Raw genomic sequence first — 19,881 nt, forward strand, 5'->3', positions numbered from 1 at the left:
CAAAGACTTAAGGCATAAAACATTGCCAAGACAGCCATTCTGCTTAGGGCCTATATATCTCGGCAATCGTAAAAGACAGAAAGACGATTCAAAAAGCACTTTTCAGATCCTGCTCTACTCTATCAGAATTGCTCACTTTTATTATCGGCAATTATTTATTTTCGTTTATTAAGACGAGAAAGCGCGCAAAATCTTGAATTTTTTATTTTCATTAAACGCTTATATCTCGGCAACCATCACAAACGATAGAAAGACGATTCAACAAGCACTCGTTAGTTCGAAATCTGTCCTATTGGAATTAGTCATTATTAATAATTAACTGCACTGAGAAAAAAATTTATTAAGATTAAAAAAATTGTGTTTGAGACAAAAAAGTTATTTACTTGAATACTCTTAACTAAATATTTATTTAAAAGAAGTTAATGAAATTTATTATTCTAAAGAAATGATTTTTACTTGGAAAAAAATAAATATTTAAAAAAGAAACTCGGCGATTACAAAAAAAAAAAAAACAAATAATAAAAGTAAAGAAATATTTATCAACGTAAAATTTTTATTATTAAACTTGAGAAGAAAGGATATCTATAAAATAAAGGAATTATTTACTCAACTTAAATAAATATTGCTTTTAAATCAGACAAGTTGTTTGTGAAAATATTATATGAAATATTAAATCGGATTTTGTAGTAACTTTATACGATAATTTATTCCGCGTAAACGAGTGAATTATAGCAAGTTACTATAGAAGTAATGCTCGCGTAAACGTAGTAATAGAGTTGTTTGTTTTAATTGAATAAGTAAAAGTACTCTATTTTTTATAAAACTGACTAAAAAATTTGATTCGAAAATCATGCTGATATCAGAGAGAAAAAAAATGAAAACGCGCAAATTCTGCTCTTACAGAAAAGTTACAAGTCGATTGGCTAATCGCATGGCTTTTAACCAATCAACTTGCAACGTTTCTTTAAGAACAGAATTTCCGCACGTTTCTCTTGCGAATGAAATTCAAGAATCGAGCCCACTACTAGGGGATCGGGAGCCAACCAATTGAAGAAGAAGAATATCTATCTATATATACTATCTATGATTTCAGTCTGCGCGTGACCGCTGGTGATCGCTCTGGTGACGCGTGCTTATGGGTTAATTAGAAAAGTCACTCATAATGCGAAACGTGAATTATGAGTCATCAACTGTGCGCAAGGCATTGAAACAGATGACGCACTGACACACTCTGGACACGCATTGTTTATAAATAAATCTTTCATTTAGCGATGGAAATCATCATATGCGAAACGGTAGTTAGTAACCTTCGCCACGCCGGCTGTCTCGTTTCTGAGTTGGCCAACGTGTGTATCGTAAAACGTGTTTTTTTGTAAAAAGCGGGGACGTGTGTCGTGTAATCGCTCCAAGTGGTCGTGCGCGTTCAAAGTCGGAGGACCCCGGACTCCGGACGGCGAAATAAGTGCTAACGAAACGACGCCGCGATGGTGAGCTGAGGTGGCACACAGGGCTCGAGGGGCAATGGCGAAAGTCGCGAGAGGGTCCGAGACGGTGCCCACAGTTTTATTATGCGAACATTGCACTAATCAGACGTTCAAGCAAGTTCCAGACTTCGTTAGGTGGGTCCATCTGCTTAACGTCGATCAGTCACGATACCTCGTTTTATTCAACGATTCATCTCAAGACAGCACTTTTTTAACAGTCTACCGCTTTAGAGATATATCCTCAAGTGACACAAGCATTTATGTGCTCTCAACAATGATGTTAAATGCTTTAGAAAAACGATATTAGTAAAGCGCTTTAGAAGAGCCATGCTGTCTCAATAAGTATAGTTTATTATAAATATATGACGGTGTATTATTTTACAATTTGTTTCAGGCACTTGAGAGATCAACATTGTTCCAGAGAAGGTGGATCTTTCGTATGCCTCTACGGTTATAATGGGGTATGCACCAGTCTTCCCGTGGAAGGTGTTTCTGACAAGGATTATATAGCCCACGCCACGAAGCACGCAGTTATGCAACAGCAGCGGAAGAGCAATGGCCAGTTATCGGAGGCGGGCTCGTCGTGGACCGTGTATTCCGCCGCGCAAAATCTACCTGCTGTCCTAAACGATCCGTTTAAAGGGAAACAGAGTAACTTTCTCACTCGCACTTGGGGAGATGGATTCGTGGAGAAAGTGGACATTCCGAAGAGCCCGTATCTTCCTGAGGTCACGATGCAGCATTTTGAAATGTATCTGAAAAAAATTGCGAGGGTAATTATTCGTGTAATATATCTAATATGTAACATTTCCTCAATAATAAATATTGTTCTTAATAATAATTCTTAATAATTTACAATACATTTACTATTCTAGCAATAGTCTGTATTTTATATTTGTTCTTCCAGAGATATCGGAAACATTCGCGTATGAATTTGAACGCCAACAGACCAACTACTCCGAATGAATTGCTTCAAAATTTCCCTAACCTTAAAAAAGTGAAATCATTGGGTAAGATTTTCTAATATTTATATTATAAATTATAAAAGGTACTGGAGACTACAATTTAGTAATAGGAATATATCTTAAAATAAATATAAAAGAAGAGCTTGCCTCTGCACAAAATAAGATTAAATTCTATTTCACGTGCGACATATTTTACTTTTTAAGGACAAATATTTTAATAATTAAATAATTAAAGAATTAATTATCTTTATATTATATATTTATTAATTTAGAATTTAATTAAATTTAATTAAAAAATCAGATTCATTACATATTTATACACAAGTTCAATTTGTTTTTAAATAATTTTATATTAAATTTTGATTGATATATAGTGTCAACTATGTAAACTTACAGCTGATTTTTTCAATTTGTTCTCAGTTACAAAAACAATATAATTTTTCGCCACTAAAAACTGTAACTGTTTTCTTTTGCTTCAGATCGGCTGCAGTTCGATTTAGCTAGCATTCCAAAGATCTTCTTAGTTCCAAACTTAGATCTTTCACAAAAAGATAACTTTGATGCTGTGTTTCCGTTTGCGAAAGATGGTCTCTTAACAGAAGATTGCAATATTGTTATGCACGTGAAGCAAATGCAAGAGAAGGTATGAATAAATATTATAAACGAAAGAAAAGCGCCAAAAAAGAATACACACACGCGGAGGTTTACAAATCTTGCTACTGACATTGTATCTTTCGATCTAAATATTTTTTCATATTATAAAATAAATAAAAATAATTGTATAATGCATAAACGTAGGTAAAATTAAGGTTCCGAGGTTTTAATATTGGTTGCTAAGTTATACAAAATATGTTGCTACAGCTCAGTCACTACCTGGACGTTGTGGAAGTTCGAATAGCGGAGCAAGTCGCGTCGAAATCTCAAGCCTTTTTCCATGCAATGACATCTCACGATGTGCTTATGGAACAACTCACTCAAACTATTACCGTTTTAAAAGCACTTAGGAAAAATATTCATCAAGTCGATAAGCATCTAGTCAAGGATTCTTTAGAAATTTTACGGTAAGTTTGTACATGACATACAAATCATTTATTTAAAAGGTACACTACACTAGTGCTTCTTATAGAAACGTAAAAGTTAAGGTGAAATAGAAACATAAATTGATAATCATATTCATCTTAGCTTACATGTTGTTGCATCTGCGCCGAAAATACAAGTTATCACATTTGCATTAAATTGGAAACGAAAATGACTAATTCACCATTTTTATTACCTAATTGTTATTAAAAGATTATAATGAAGCATTCTGTCTTAGATGAGTGTTTAAAATCTTTTATTTACCCGCGTGTACGAAACACAATAACTAATCATAGATATAACAATTTAGAGTTTGTTCAGGATTTTTCGATCCGGCGCGCGAATGTAATAACGATACGTGTATTTAAAAAATTAGCTTGAAATTTGCTCTTTCTGTTTAGGTTGGAACGTGCTAGGTCTAATAGATTATTGGTTCAAGAAAAATTGAAACTCATGGCAACTGTACATCAGAGTCAACCTATGATACAATTATTGTTGTCTACGCCAGATTATGTCGCGGCATTAGATCTTATTTCTACGACGCAAGAAATTCTCTTGCAGGAACTGAACGGAATACATAGCTTTAGGTAAATAGAACTTCTGAAGAAACTATTTTCATGATTTATTATTCGCTTTTAATTTTTATTTATTTATTATTTTTATTAATAAATATTGCAAACAGATAAATAGATTATTAAAACGTTCACAATTATTTATGTTTATATTACTTAGACATTTAAGTTCTCAACTAACCGAGATGGAGAAGCTTGTGGACAAGATGCTATCGACCGAGTTTCAAAGATACGCAACGGCAGATCTCAATAGACCGTTAGGTGACGAGAATACCGTCTTAGACGGCGTAAGTACGCAGACAATGTTGTATCGCATTGTATCCCTAGCCCGTAGCGAACGAACCTCTATACATCTCTTCCCAGTGAGATCATTTGTACGTCCTCAACAAACAGGATAAACTGGTCTCCATCATTTCTGGTCTACTACGTCAGAAACATTTCCAATTCGTGGACACGTACAAAGAGGAAGCCGTGACCACTATAAGAGCCTTAACGAAGCAACGGGTGATAGAGGCTCTGGCGGCGAGTGATTGTTGTAGCGATCAGCAAGCGGCAGCGCTCGAAGTTGGCGGTCTCTCCTTGACGGAAAGATTAACTTTGCTCCACAACACTATACAGTCTTTCACATTTCTTCTATTACGAGTTAAGGTATATAATAATTAATAATGCATTTTATATGTTTTTTTATATCTCATCTGCTTTATACTATTTATTATTATATTATACTACAGATTTAGTTTTTAATATTAAATGTCTAGTAATTGAGCATCAAAATTAATACTAAAGCTTTTAAAATTAACTACAAATATAAAATTTTTTTTGTAATTCCGATTATTAATGTTTCGAGATTGTAATAATCGCTATTAGTTTTTAAATTTTGCCTTTGTGAAACACTTACAATTAGTAACAATATGGAGCATTTGATGTATACATAAAATAATTAAATACTCTTATTAGGCAGTTCATGATGTAATGAGAGACACCGCGGACTTATCAGCGGGACGTTTATGCGACGGCTCGTTTGACGAATCAGTACCTGATCGATTACTGACCCGAGAGGAGCATTCGCGAGTGATCACTAAACTCAGTGACATGATCACCTCTGTATGTGATTATTGCCACGAGCGAATGGGAAATCTACTTTCAGCTGGGACGAATGAAAAGGACAAATTCCACAACGATAAGGATAAGATAATTGGTGATGTTTCGCTGAATAAATTAGAAGACAAAGAATGTCAAACGTGGAACGATAAGAGCTCTTGGTTGAGCGAGAGAGCAACGGCCGCTCAAGTTTGCCAATTAGCCAATATGGTCGAAGAATTCACATACGCTTGCGAGAAACTTTGCGGCAAACAGTGTACCGCGTTACGATCGGCATTTAAGGTAATTGTCGTTTGTTCAAATTACATCATTTAAAATTTATTTGTCCGTTGTCACAGATGGAATGGCTCTTCTGTCAGTGTATAATTTATGATGTTTTTTATAGGCACAAGCAAGTAAATTTGTACAACGCTTTCATAATGAACGCAAAACTAAGTTGACATTACTATTGGAATCTGAAAGATGGAAACAAGCTGACGTACCATTAGAGTTTCAATCATTAGTAACATATGTGTATGAAAAAAAGTGTTTTCCGCTTAAGATATCCACATGCGCGGATGACATAAAGAATGAGAGCGTGGAAAATTTTATCATGGTTGGCGATGAAAAATTCGCCGTTGTTGGAACTGCTCTGATGCTTATGCAGATGATACACGAGTACTGCAGGTAAAGCCAGATTACAAAGCGTTGCTCTCGTAAGTCTTGCATAATATATGATTTCTTTTTAGGACTGGTAGTGAGTTAGTTGCCTTGTCTGGAACTATTGGGAGACAACTAGCCGAATTATTAAGACACTACAATTCTCGATGTTGTCAACTAGTTCTGGGTGCGGGCGCAATGCAAGTTGCGGGCTTAAAAACCATCACAAGTACGATCCTCGTATTGGCAGCGCGAAGTCTTAAACTCATATTGTGGTTTATGCCTTTTGTCAAGGCACACTTTCAAGGTAATTTAACATGCCGAATCCTTACGTTAAATATAATTTTAAAATACATAAAGTTTAACAACAAATGCAACGTTAAATGTGTGAAGATTTACTTAATATTTTATATATGTACTTACTGTTCAGCACTCACGGAACAAAATCCAAGTCGAGGACTCATTGGCACATCTGGTATCAGTGGAGGTGTAGCTTTATTAGATAGTGTCGAAAGAGATATTCGTGCGCATGTTCGTGAAATTGAAGGGAAAATTCTCACTATCGTAGACAATTTGTTAGGCGCACAAATATCCAAATGGACAGCAAGACCTCCAGTGCCATCCAAATCTTTCAGAAATATCTCTAGGTAAGTGTTATGATACCGATTATGATTTCTAATATCCGTCTTTTAAAATCTCACTTTTATTTACAGTTATCTAATGAAGCTTCACGAAGCCGTCTCTGGAATTTTGCCTACTGTCGAAGTACAATCTCTTTACCGTACGGTAAATTCATCATTCAAGGAGAAACTTAGAGAGCAACTGGTTAAGATGAATATAGTGAACAATGGTGGTCCGCAACATGGCGTGGTTACGTCGGAACTTACATTTTATCTCGAAGCCTTAAGAAAATTAAAAGTTCTACCGAGCGAAGAGTTAAATGACAATTGGATGAGTGACATATGGACTAGATAACATGCAGAGCGAGTGATATACTGCATTATAGAAGCAATGAAATATTATAGAAAGAGGTGACTAGAGAAAAAATCTGTTCATTCGTCTTCCTTTGTATTACTCATTATATCCGAAATATGCAACATATGATAACAATGTTCATCAATTATCTGATGGATTTCGCGAAAGAGATATTACTTGCATTGAATTTTGAACATTATGAGCTACATGATAAAACTAGCAGATTTGTTGGCATAGTTTTGTTGGTTTGATGTAAGGAGAAACAGTAAGCAATTTGTTTTTACAAAATGGATATTCAGTATCAAAGAAAGAATTTGACAAACGCTAATCTCATAGCTCGTATTGACTTCGTATTGATTCAAACAACATTAATTTGTTTAATAAGTATTGTATGTTTAAAACTATAGTTTCGTAGATGAGTTAAGTAATCTATTATAATATGTTTACCTCCCTCCCAAGTACTTTTACTGACCATAGTGTTCAAACAAAATTGCTGTAGAGTGTGTATATATATGTATAGTATAGTATATATACACACACACAAACTATCATAAATATATTCATAAGAATTTTGAGAGAATATTATTTCTCAGAATAAGTATAAACAAAAAATTGCAGAGAGAAACAGCATCTATTTATTTGTAATTTAACGTTACATTTTGCAGACATTTCGGTAACAGGACCAAACAATGGTGGTAGCTTATAAGTTGTTTGTATGATATTGTATTTACTGTGTGTGCAGTCGGTATTTTTGAAGTTATATGTTTCTTTATAATTCATTTTTTTATGCTAAAAGTTTTACATCAGTAATCAGATTTAACCAAATTGTACGGCATACGGTGTACATAAAAATTAAACTAAAAAATGTGACAAGTGTTTCAATTATCTATATATATCTATTATGCAATTCAATTGTGCATTATAATTAACTAAAAAGTAGCGATGTATGGTCCGCGCCTAAGAAAAATTTATAACAAAAATGTATGCGCTATTCGTCATTCATAAGTTCTGTAGGAAAAAAATGTTTAATGACACTAATATTTTTTTGTTATTTATAATAACATGCGACTCTTGTGTAATTGATAGTTCGTTAATTATATATGGAAGACAATGTGTTTTCCTAATTGTGAAAAATTTTTTTCCACTATTTTAGACTACTATTTTAGAAACTATGCACTCGCATGTAATAATTTATAAAACGTTGAATCTTATCGTGGATTGTGTAAGATACATTCCATTCCTGATTTTATCTAGTCCAAGTTGTACATAATGTATGCAACAAAGATACAAATAATAATTGATTTAATTTATAAATAAATTTGTGAACGCGCGTTATGCGTTATGATCCGGCGAAGACGTGTTAGCATGTTATAAAACTCCGAAAACGTTTTTTATATCAAAAAGAAATCGACACTATGAATGAAAGTGTTCAGAGCTGATTATTACAAAGACATACTTGATAGATTTCTTTACCAAGACTGATGATTTTCCGTTAGATCATCGCGCATATAATTAAAGCGTTACACAGAAGAGTGATTAATGTAGATATAAATTATTATATCTTGTACTATCGTGCATAATGTATTCTAAACGTTAACATACAAAATTAATAACACTGCAACTGGAAAAACACTATAATATTATTTACATTTTACTTAAATATATGTCCTAAAATGCCTATCAAATTTTGTAATCCAAGATTGGATATTAATAGGAACTAATTATTTTTCGCGCTCATCTCAATACAGCTATATATCGAAAACAGACTGTGCTCTGTTGCACTACATTATATATGAAAAAGCATATTACGAACTTATACATTTATCTATAGTAATTTACAAATTTATGTCAAACGGGAGTGGTCAGTGGTCTTCTCAAACGATCGCTTACCCTCGTTTCCATAGTAATGAAAAGTAAAACATATCCATAACCTGAAGAAACATGGAGTCGTGTGAATAGAACTACAGTCCTCAATATCATTCTTTATCCGGTTTTAAAAACAATGTCTGCAGAAAATCGGTGATTAATTTATATAGATATTAAAAATTTGTTATAGCTTTATAAAAAAAATATGTATTATTAATAATATATTATTAAATAATTATAATCTCAAGCTATTAATGAGTAATATTTATAAAAATACTTTTTATCGTATTTAGTATTACTCATTTTGCAATGATTGCAATTGATAAATAAATGATTAAAAAAAAAACTCTATCCGTATAATTATTTAATACAAATATAAAATTTAGTAACTTTGTAATTATATACCTTCTTTATTTACAATATTTATTCAATGGTAGTTAACGTCACATGTTTTTAACATTATAAAACTAGCTACGATAGAATTAACTTTTTAGTGAGGAGTCTATGCGAGAAACTGCATTACGGCTCGCTGTAGAAGAAGAGAACAGACGAAAGACTGATCCAAATGAAACTCACGAACGATCCATTATTATCCTTGGCAGCAAGGGAGTTGTAAGTGATGAAATTAGGAGGTACTGCATTACCGTGACGTACTTTGCATTTTCAATTGCACTTCTAGGGTAAAACAACAATGGTGTATCGATTTCTTGAAAAAGACGAGAGACCAAAACCGACTATAGCGATGGATTATTCATTTGGCCGCAAAAGTGTGAAAAGTTTAGTAAGTGACATACATAGCAACATATACAATATTCATCTTTCTACGAGAATATATTCATAAACGATAGATTTTTGTTGCTTTACAGTCTTTACACTGAAGAATCAGAAACACATATTAATTTTAAATTTTACATATAAGAGTGAAGTTAATTATTAGCATATAAATAATAAATGTGATACAATTATAACGTTAATATTTTCATTAAATTTATCAAAATTTTCGTTAATCTATTATTTTATTATTATATTTTGTTAATCTATATTCTTAAATTAAATTTCTAAATAGTATGCTGCTGCAGGTAAAAAATATAGTGCACGTGTGGGAAGTGGGTCACTTGGCTTCTTCTTTGGTATCTGTCGCAATGACGGGATCCACATTAACACATTCCCCTCACCACACCGTGTCATTAATAATGCTAGATTTATCGCGACCAGAGGAATTATGGTCGTCCTTTGAGGAGGCCCTTTCCGTAATACGAAATGGTTTGAAAATGAGTTACGATTCTGACACAATTGAAAAATTACGGGATAAAAGGGCAGCAGATAGAAAAAAGGAATTGGAACGTGGGGTCGATCCGTTTTTAATGAAGTTATGCATCATAGGTGGACGATATGATGAATTTAAGGTATTTAATACATGTATAATTCATATATACATACATATTGCAAAGAGAGCGAGAGATGATGCATATTTCTTCTGCGTTGTAGTACAAATAAAATTAACAAATGCTGCAGTGAATTGAATTTCAAGTTAATTATTGTGAAATCAGTAAAATCATTAAAAGTTAAAATATTTTAACAAGTTAAGTTTTAAAAGTATACAAGTTATTAACATTTATTTCTCAGCAAACTTTGAAAGACAATATTTCGATAAATAATAATTTTTATATTTTAAAGAATAAATTTATTTCAGTTCTTATCTATTTTTTTCTGTGTATTATCTTGTGTGTAATAGGAATTTGATTCGAGTAAAAAAGAATTCATTGGAAAAATACTGAGAGCGATAGCTCATAATCTAGGTGCAAGTCTTTATTACTACTCCTCTAAAGATAAATTTCTCATACGACGACTCAAAGATCTATTATCTCATTATGGATTTGGTTCTCCACTTACGTAAGTTCTTCGATGAAATTTCGCGCGTAACACGTACAATTTATATACAATATTAATATACATTTTTTAATGTTAATCAAGAGCACGTTTATATATCCTACAAATTATATATTTGCGATTAATTTTTCCGACACTCTGTCTTTATACCAAATGAAATGCAAAGGGAGGACAAGTGTACGGATTATGAGAAACCGTTAATGATGCCGGCGGGCATGGATTCCTTCGGACGGATCGATTTACAATTCCCCCAAACGAGACCATCGGCAATTTTAGACACTATCAAACAGATCTACGTCTCGCGTATACCGCAAGTGTCGAGGAACGATGAAAGCACTTTGGAGGATCCCAGTAACGACCCTAACTTTAACGAGCCTATTATCGATAGACTCAGAATGCAGCGGGAAGAGGTATATAATGTTTGCTCAATGGTCATTATCTTTGTTTAACAGTTAATAAATGTTGGCTTGTTTAGAAGATTATAGTTAATTATAGGCGTTACGTAAGTAAACTAAATCGATTATTTTCTTGCAGGAGATCAGTGTGCTGTTGAATGATATGATGGAAGGCCGTATGCCGAAAATTCCTGTGCCCGATCCACTTTAGAAAGCACATCATATATTTTTTTTATGTGCGCACCCATTGCGATATTGAAGCAGTAAACGAAAATAGATAATTTATCTGGCAATTTATATCGTATTCTACTTTAAGCTATATAATAATAAGCTAAATACAGAATTGCATCATAAATAATAAAGAATAATTATAAGTTATAATAATAAAAAATTATAACAATAAAAAGAACTATTTTATGCATTAATTATTGATAATGGAATGTATTTTTTCTTAAGATTATAATACATCAAAAAATTGCGTTATTTTCTATATTGCGTTATTTTCTAGAATTGCATCATAAATAATAAAGAATAATTATAAGTTATAATATTAAAGAATTATAACAATAAAAAGAACTATTTTATGCATTAATTTATTGATAATGGAATGTATTTTTTCTTAAGATTATAATACATCAAAAAATTGCGTTATTTTCTTCTACATTCCTACAATTAACATAAAGACAAGAAAAATAAACAGTCGTCGCTAGCTTTGTTTTTCGAGAGCAAGATAAATTGAAAGAAAAGACTTCTAATACTAATATTTTTTCCCCTTAAAACGAGAAAAAAGAGAGAAATAATAAATATATATAAAGATAAGATTAATAAAGTTTATTATTTTATTACCAAAGAGACGTTTTAAAAGCATTTATAAAAAGAGAAGTAGCTCGAGAAGTAATAACTTCTTTTAGATGTTGAATTTTCACACACATTCTTGCAATTCTTTTATACAGGAATAAAAGAGAAGGTTACAGGACGTAGAAGAGAAACTGTGTGGGAAGAAAACCTCCATTTTAACTTAATATTCCTCCGAAAGGAAATTAACATGTTTTAGAAATCTTTCTTTCCTCCCCAGATTTTCTATCTCTATTGCTCTTTCGGCTAAGATTAACTTTCCTTCTTAATTCCGATCGAACATTATTCTCAAGAAATTCTCCCATAATATAATTAATATTTTACAAACAACTCAGGGTACTCTAGAAATTCATTTCACTCCTGCCTCGCTCGCGCTCTCCTTTCATCGTAGTGGTCCCTAAAACGGCTGAAACCCCCGTCTCTCTCTTTTCCCTCCCACGCACAACACATCGGCCAAGAGGGGGTGGTAGGGAGAAAACGTGCGCGCTCCGCACCCCCGCACCACCCCCCCACGCCGACGTGACGCCGCTGCTGATAAGAGGCGCCGCAGCCGCGCCGCATTCGCGTGCGCGCCCGTCTCGCGAATGGAGGCGCATGCGTATATCCCGCTCCGGTCGCTCCCGATACGCGCGGGGGTATCCCGAGCATTTACGAAAACGGGGCTCCGGCTGGGGGGGGGGGGCTCTCTCGCCACACGGAGAGCTCTCCTCGTTTCTTTGCCGCCGTTTCCTCAGTGAAAATGCCGCCGCGATAGAGAGCCGCGCGTGCCGTGTGCTCTCCTCGAGCTCTCTGGTCGCGCCCCCTCCCCCCTCGCCAACCCGTGACGAGGAGTCCGGCTTGTTTTGTCGCGGGAGAGAAGCTCATCACTCGCGGGAGTGACCGACACCGCCAACCCGCTGTCCCGCGCGTTAATTATTACCACACGCGCTGATCAATCGCACGCGCGCGCGTGTCGCCCGCGATTTCGATCTCGTCTCTTTCTTCCCCCTCCTCCTCTTCTTCCCCCCGCGCTGTTTCTCATTTCCCACCGCTCTCTATTTTCTCACTTCCGTGCAATCGCCTTCTCGTTTCCTCTCCGCTCTCGTCCGTCTGCCCTTATCGTTCGCCCTCCTTCCGTCTTATCCCCCCCTCCCCCGTTTCTCACTGTTTAACGCGCGGCACGCACCGCGGGAGTACACGGTCGTCAGTGTTGTCACTGGTTTGACAGTCCGCGAGTGTCACTCGGGTCACGGACCGGATCGCTTTTCGCGCCCGCGGACTGTGTGTGGATGCCGCTTCCGGAGAACGGCGCACAGGTGTAGTCATCAGGTGAGTTGCGAGACATGTAGCAACTCCGAGAGCGACAGAGTGAAAGAGAGTGAAAGAAAGAGAGAGAGAGAGAGAAAGAGAGAGGTACCGACAGAAACCGGTCGCGCGATGATTCTCAGCGCTCTCGCGAAAATCGGTGCCAAATGCTGCGAATCGTGTGGAGAACGCGCTCGCGCGCGCGCGCGCGCGCCGTCGCGCGATTCACGTCACGCGACCCATTTACCTGCGACGTGCGTCGCGATCGTCGTCGTCGTGGCCTCCCCGCGACGCCGCTTGCGCCTTCCTCGCCGTTATCGATTCTGCTATTACGAACGCGCCCTCCGCGCGCGGATCGCCGTGCAGGTATCTCGCCGTCTCTTTTTCCGCCAGCGCGAATCTTGAATCGGCCAGCGTGCACACGCGCGTGCACTGCTGCACGGTTCGAATCCCGCCCGATCGATGACATCTCGGCTACGCACGCGTGCACGTGACATTTACGCAGCACGCTCCGGCCACGCGTGCGAGGTCCTTTACCGAGATTACGTACTCGGCCGACTGTACCTTCGCATCCGAATAATACGTCGACAAAATTCTGCAAGATGCACCCTGAGTGTTTTTCTTTCGCCTGAAAAGAAAATCGCTGATAAAACGGGAAAATTTGTTACGATTGTGATTTTATCAGGAAATCGAAGCAGTAATCTTCCTTTTGAAATGTTGTCTAAATAGCCGTATTCATAGTCCGTCCTTGAGTAAGGATTCCTTGTTCCTCATTCTATCACTTCATAAATTTTAAGGAAGGAAATGTAGAATAACTAATAAGGAACAAGGAATCCTTATTCCTCAAGGAAGGACTATGAATACGGCTATAAAACGACGTCATCTTCTTATTTGCGATTCCATTGCCGCAAGCTAATACTCTGATAATGCTAATGGAACTTTAGCTCACGTAACTTTCTATATTACTTGTCCTTTTTTCTGAATTTCTGAATGTAAATATCTAGTTTACTGCGTTTGTTTACATGTAAACGTCACTGGTCGAACAATGCCATTATCGTTCGAGCGTTGAATAGCGCTGCATGTCGCGTTCTTAATATTTAATCACCGATTATTGATCGTATCGGTCGATTGAGTACATACTGAGAATGTATTCGCGTAAAAGAGAATCCTTTCATAAATTCAAGAATTTTCGATCTCTTTCCACTCTTCATACGAAGCTAAATTAATGATAAGTTTAATGATCGGTATGAAAGATACCATTTGACGACTTTTTGATGCGCGTGGTTGTCTGGTCATGCGAATACTCTCTCTTTGTTCATTTCCATTTAGTTAACTAGTACAGTAAAAATTGTTTCGAAAAGACCGTCTTTTGTTGCACTTTAATTGCAGTCTCAGTCGTCGCATTAATTATTGTATCATTAACTAGTTTCGCGATAGTGCATTCTGGCTCTCTTTTTCTTTCATCTTTTTTCGTTCTTTCCTCTCCCCGTCTCTCTCTCTCTCTCTCTCTTTCTTTGCGATATAAAAAGATAACTGTTTCTTGAGCATCAGCGGATGCCTAAACGAACGTGCTAAGGTCGCTTAAGACCGGATATTGCGTGTCTGCTCTCGCAACGATTTTGGACGCTGAGAGCCAGGCACTTCTTTATGATCACGCAAGTTTCTGCTCTTTGTCACTCAAATGTTCCGTGCGTTTATGTTGAACATTTTTATTAATTATTTTGAACAATCTGTCTCGATCGATTCGAAGAACCGACAATTCCCATGTAGTTTTTAAAGAGAGACATACCGAGTAAGCAAGAGACTTGAAAAATGATAGTTTACATAAGGCAGTTGTACGTATCTCAATCGAAACGAGGCAGAAACTTGCATAATGAAGCGTTAGTTTATTGTACTCGCTAGAAATGTGTACGTTAATATTACAAATCACTCAGATGTCGCATCGATATAAACTGGCACTAATTCTGGGATGATCGTTTGCGACTTCTTTTACGGATAGCGTTTCTATATATGGAATGAAATGAAGTTAACTAAAATTAGCGCTACGGACGGTCTGTCTCGGTAGAAGAATTTAGTTGGACGTAAAAATTAGATACGTTCGCGTTTCAGTCATATGTTTTACAGTCAAACATTTAGGGGCCTATTCTGTAAACGATAATTAACATCATTATCGTGCTTTGCACAGATATAATGTACCGTAGAAAAGCTGTGCGAATCACGTAACGATATCATTAACATTTACAGAATAAACCCCTCAGTTACGTAATACATTAATACCTAATATATCAGATATTTTACTGTATCAAAAAATTTCATTTTACTGTCTCGCAATTTATTGTTAATAGAGGCGAAACATATACCAATGTATTTGGGGAAAAAAAAACGATTTACTGTATAATCACCATATCCCTAAATATTTATACTACTCGTATTCTCTCTCATACGTCATTGCGAAGCATATAACAAAGGTATGTATAGTTTTGTGCAGCTCGTAGAGGCCGAGGTCATCTTTAATGCCGCACTTTCCGCATAGTTCGTGGTTAACCTTTCCAACTCGATCGACTGATCTCGAGGGAAACGAGATTCGGGAGGAATTGTCGAATGGAATAGCAATCGTATCTCTTGCGCGACGGCTCACCAGTAGACTCGATCCTGTCTTTTGTTTTCTTTAGTCGATATCAGACCCCGTTTGCGGAATATTCCAAATCTTCACGGTGACGTGATTTCAACGGATATCTCTTCTCGGTCTTCTCTTCGTAATTTTCCTCCTCGCCATTTAGCTGTTAGCTCGTCGCATTTTTATACAGTCGCGAAACTTTTCGTGATCTTGTCGACCTTGATCTCGCTGCGGGCGACTCGGCGTGTCGCCTGGTATACTTTTAATTCCTGTTTGAAAGCGCATCTCCCTCGCTCCTCCGAGACATCAGCTTCACTAAGCTGCACCTTTCAAGTCGAAATATTCCAGACCATTTCTTTGTTTTTGTCTCCGCACCTCTTTCCCACAAATTGTTTTTCATTCAACTAATATACCAGAACCATTGCTTAGGGTTTTAGTCGTTTTAGATGTTTGGATATATTTATTATAATTATAGCTATTTTATATTTAATTACCTATTTTATTACCTATATCACTTTTAAAGCTATTGATTGCTTTTCCATCACGTACATTTCACGATTGATCTCAATGTCGCCCGAGAGACCAATCGAAATGAACCTTTCGCTGCTCCTGGCTTCATGTCCTTGTTTTTCTAACGGGGACAGTCCAGGACCCTGGCCTTCATATATACCGCGGTGAATTTGATTTCGCGAGGTAGATTATTTCATCCTGACGTCACGTTGCCCGCATGTATATCGTTGCGACGTGAATCGTTTCGGTTCTCTCGTAGACTATCGATCGCAGGTAGAACACCGCGCGCCGATGCGACGATGAACGTGTGCAATCCGTGTTCGTGAGCGGCGAAGTCAACAAAATGCGAGATTGCATATGTAAAGCGGGAACACAAGGGGGAAAATGTGGATACGTACCTGGCGGGACCAGGCCACCAGGTCGCACGCCATTGCGGTATTTTCCTGGACATCAGCTCTTTCGAAGAGCTTTTAGCGATATTTTAACCATTAACCTTTTCCACGTAACGAATAACAGAGTACTCTGTAATATTTAAATATTTATACCCAATCGACCTGACGAAGACAAAATAATTGAAAGAAGATAAATACGATTTTATTGCATTAGTGATATGTTTGCCGCAACGATTAATACATAATTAAAAAGAATAAAGGACCAAGTTGTTACATATGATAAAGAGATAATTTGAATTTTGTAATATCCTAAAAACTAAAATAGCTAGGAAATAAATATGTATTACTAATTACATAGGTAAATATTTCAACAGCTTTTTTAATACAATTTAAATTTCTTTAGATGTTTTGTTTTACAAAAAGATATTGAAGAAAGCTTTCGCCGTTGTGAAAATATATACCACATTACGAACAAATCAGATTAGACTTAGCCGGTGTGCTAGTACAACAAGCTCTTTCACGAAGCAATTTAGGATAAAGAGTAATTATTGGGCTTTTCTGATGTTATTTCCGTGACTTGCAACATTACAGATAATAGCTCCGTGTAGAGTACTAGTAACATTGATTTCGTGATTACATACTATTCTTGCACCTACTCTCTCTCTCTCTCTCTTTTCTGGGGCAATTGCATCAGCGGTAATTATGTCAAAACAATGCATTTTTATATCTACCGCAAATCCTATTTTTAACCGATTACAAAATATTTAGAGCAGCTGTATAAAAAAAAGAGTAAAGACATTTTTATAATATAGCTTGTGCTTGGCATTATACGAGATTCAAAAATATTTATTTTACTCTTGCAAGTAAGATATATTTCAGAAAGCGTTATCTACAAAGAATAGATGATAGAAATAAAAAAGATATATAAATTGTTTACATGGCTGAGGTTTTTTTTATCGTTACTCGCAATCTTGAAATTATTTGTTATAATGAGATCTGCATTTATTACGTAAGTTATATATAACTTAATTACCACACTTTCGTTGGATCTAAATGCGCTTGTTACGTGCGTCTACCGGGAAATGATGTATTTGCATGCACCTCGAGATAGAGAGTTCGTTCGTGTGCCTTCGTCTGAAACGAAGTCCCGCCGTCATTAAGCAAGATGTCCTCCCACACGCTAAGGAGAGGTGTGCATGTAATAATTCTCGAGTGTTCAGCCGGCGAGGGAAAGGCATTGGTGGCCTGTGTCTTACGAAAGAAAGGTTCTTCGAACCTGACCGAAGATGGTAGCAAAGAAAGGCGTTATCTGCCGTCGCATTTGCAAGTTAACAGGCGCATTATTCGCGATGTTGCTTCGCTCAAGGTTGACATTTTATCGTTTGCACACACGCGCTTCTTTTGATTAAATTTTTGGATGTTTTCCAGTGGCAGTTATGGTAATCTAATAACGTTAACAATAATTTAAAAAAAATGAAAGAATTTTAAGAAAATTAAAAAAATTAAAAAATTATAAATTTTAATAATATATAGAAATTTGTCAATTTGATATTATAATAATAATAACACGGTGTAATACCAGACGTATTAATTAAAATATTACTAATGTAATTTTCAATATTATTAATGTTTTTTTTATTATTAGTCTATTTTTTTGCAAATTAATGTAATATTTATAATTTTTCTAGTGCCATAATATTTACGCAAATTTAATACTGTGACCAAAATTTTATTTATAATAATAAAATTAATTCGTAAGATTATCATTTGCATTTTTATATTAAAAGTTATATATCATTGACTTGTAGTTTTGTATAACGAATTGCCAAAGCAAGGTCCCCAGATTTTTCTATAGCGATATTGATTATATTCAGCGCTTCTGCATACGAATTAATATCACGTCGGCGTTTTCAATGCAGTTGAAGGCACGTTCCGGCACGTGGCGATCAGTACAATTATGTTCCATAACGAAGCAAACGTTCGTTACCCCATGAACAATTGGTTCGTTGTCCTAGGCGAGAGCCGAAGAGCGTGAAGCGCGCCCTTCAAGGGCGCAACGGTGCACGCCGGTCTTTCAAAGAAGCGGAGCTGTTAGTTCGCAGCTTTCATCGGAATTAAATTGCAAGATTAAATCGCCGCAGTCGCGGCTGCATTTTTATTTTAACGAACTGCAAGGAGAGCTTTTCTACAAGACTCTGATAGATCTATATTAATTCCACGATATTTTTTTTATACAATATTGTATTATTTTATACAATATTATACAATATTTTATACTGATAATTTTCTTTAGGAATAATTAAGTTTTTGTTAAAAAGTATAATATTTTCAACTTACAAATATTATTTTTAAACTTATAGCGGTTTTTTTCACAAGTATTGTGTTATAAAATTGCAAGAATTCACTTTACATGTAATTAACGCGGAATAAACTACACATTTCAATTATGTGTGTTAAATATCTTAAACATTGTCTGTGATAAGATTAAGGTGGTCTATATGATAACAGAATTCGTATAGAGTTATTTTGATCACAGAGAGTACCTTTTAATTATAATTTTTACGTCTTTCTACGATTGCGTGTTTACCAGTTTCGGATTACCGGCCTAATCTTGATAGGCGCAGTTAACTTTATCAGCGATAGAGCACGTACAAAATAAAAGTGTCTCGACACCATGAAAGGAAATCTTTGAATGAAACAGAGCATGATGGCGTAGCAACACTTTGCAATGTTCCGTATGAAATCACTGTACGCTTGGCTGGAGCCCTTCCTTGGCATCTCAAGTTTACATTTACTCAGACACTCCCTTTTCCCTGTAATCTAAGTCGGGATATTGCCGGCCGACGACCGAAGAGACTTTATATTCGATTGTAATCACCATTGACTTTAACTGTCACTGTCAGCATCTCGTCACATATATTTTATTTGCTCACGCTAATAGCTAATATTTATTAAGCAATTGCGATAATTGAGGTATTACGATTGAGAGATGTAATGAGTCATTAATTGGCGTTCCTATACAAATGATTGCCCGGAAGCTGAAATAGTCGTCTCATAATGGAACTTGTTTAAAAAATGTTCGTATATATACATATATCTGTACGGTGCATGTATTTTGAAAAAATATTTTCATATTTTGGAAGAATATCTATGTTACGTGATTGAACTTGATTTTTTCAAAGGTGAGAAACACCTTATCGTTTATATCTTATTCATTTACTCCGTTATCGTTTCGTTATCTTGGTAAGTTACGTTTGCA

The 19,881-nt window shown here is 35.8% G+C and overlaps 3 protein-coding genes across 4 annotated transcripts in view; all 3 read left to right on the forward strand.

Annotated features, from left to right (window-relative positions):
• The first annotated feature begins 1,088 nt into the window (after positions 1 to 1,088).
• On the forward strand, positions 1,089 to 7,651 carry Scat (VPS54 subunit of GARP complex scat). The gene is made up of 13 exons (XM_071774486.1): positions 1,089 to 1,619; positions 1,879 to 2,257; positions 2,392 to 2,494; positions 2,929 to 3,092; positions 3,311 to 3,510; positions 3,928 to 4,113; positions 4,259 to 4,385; positions 4,492 to 4,746; positions 5,056 to 5,481; positions 5,585 to 5,865; positions 5,928 to 6,145; positions 6,269 to 6,485; positions 6,552 to 7,651. The coding sequence occupies exons 1-13, from the start codon at positions 1,522 to 1,524 to the stop codon at positions 6,811 to 6,813; spliced, it is 2,916 nt and encodes a 971-aa protein (XP_071630587.1). The 5' UTR covers positions 1,089 to 1,521; the 3' UTR covers positions 6,814 to 7,651.
• LOC139810710 (cytoplasmic dynein 2 light intermediate chain 1) lies at positions 6,841 to 11,389 on the forward strand. Its single transcript, XM_071774491.1, has 7 exons — positions 6,841 to 8,832; positions 9,174 to 9,291; positions 9,359 to 9,460; positions 9,759 to 10,085; positions 10,415 to 10,572; positions 10,736 to 10,979; positions 11,104 to 11,389. Exons 1-7 carry the CDS (start codon positions 8,816 to 8,818, stop codon positions 11,173 to 11,175), a joined length of 1,038 nt encoding a protein of 345 aa, XP_071630592.1. The 5' UTR covers positions 6,841 to 8,815; the 3' UTR covers positions 11,176 to 11,389.
• Positions 11,390 to 12,985: 1,596 nt separating this feature from the next.
• The window catches only part of Numb (NUMB endocytic adaptor protein), a 66,223-nt gene continuing 59,327 nt past the window's right edge, over positions 12,986 to 19,881 (forward strand). The window contains exon 1 of one of the 2 annotated variants that reach the window (XM_071774489.1): positions 12,986 to 13,127. The gene's annotated coding sequence lies outside the window, so the exon portion shown is untranslated. The remainder of the gene's footprint in view (positions 13,128 to 19,881) is intronic. The other variant, XM_071774490.1, reaches the window with a different exon arrangement.

Source organism: Temnothorax longispinosus, chromosome 3 (genome assembly GCF_030848805.1).
Source record: "Temnothorax longispinosus isolate EJ_2023e chromosome 3, Tlon_JGU_v1, whole genome shotgun sequence".
Taxonomy (NCBI): Eukaryota; Metazoa; Arthropoda; class Insecta; order Hymenoptera; family Formicidae; genus Temnothorax; species Temnothorax longispinosus.

Coding starts and splice junctions, on each gene's coding strand:
- Scat (XM_071774486.1), top strand. CDS start 1,522: ATGGCGAAAGTCGCGAGAGGGTCCGAGACGGTGCCCACAGTTTTATTA. Junction 2,495..2,928: donor TAAAAAAGTGAAATCATTGG/GTAAGATTTTCT, acceptor CTTTTGCTTCAG/ATCGGCTGCAGTTCGATTTA. Junction 5,866..5,927: donor ATGATACACGAGTACTGCAG/GTAAAGCCAGAT, acceptor ATTTCTTTTTAG/GACTGGTAGTGAGTTAGTTG.
- LOC139810710 (XM_071774491.1), top strand. Junction 9,461..9,758: donor GCAAAAGTGTGAAAAGTTTA/GTAAGTGACATA, acceptor ATGCTGCTGCAG/GTAAAAAATATAGTGCACGT. Junction 10,573..10,735: donor GGATTTGGTTCTCCACTTAC/GTAAGTTCTTCG, acceptor TGAAATGCAAAG/GGAGGACAAGTGTACGGATT.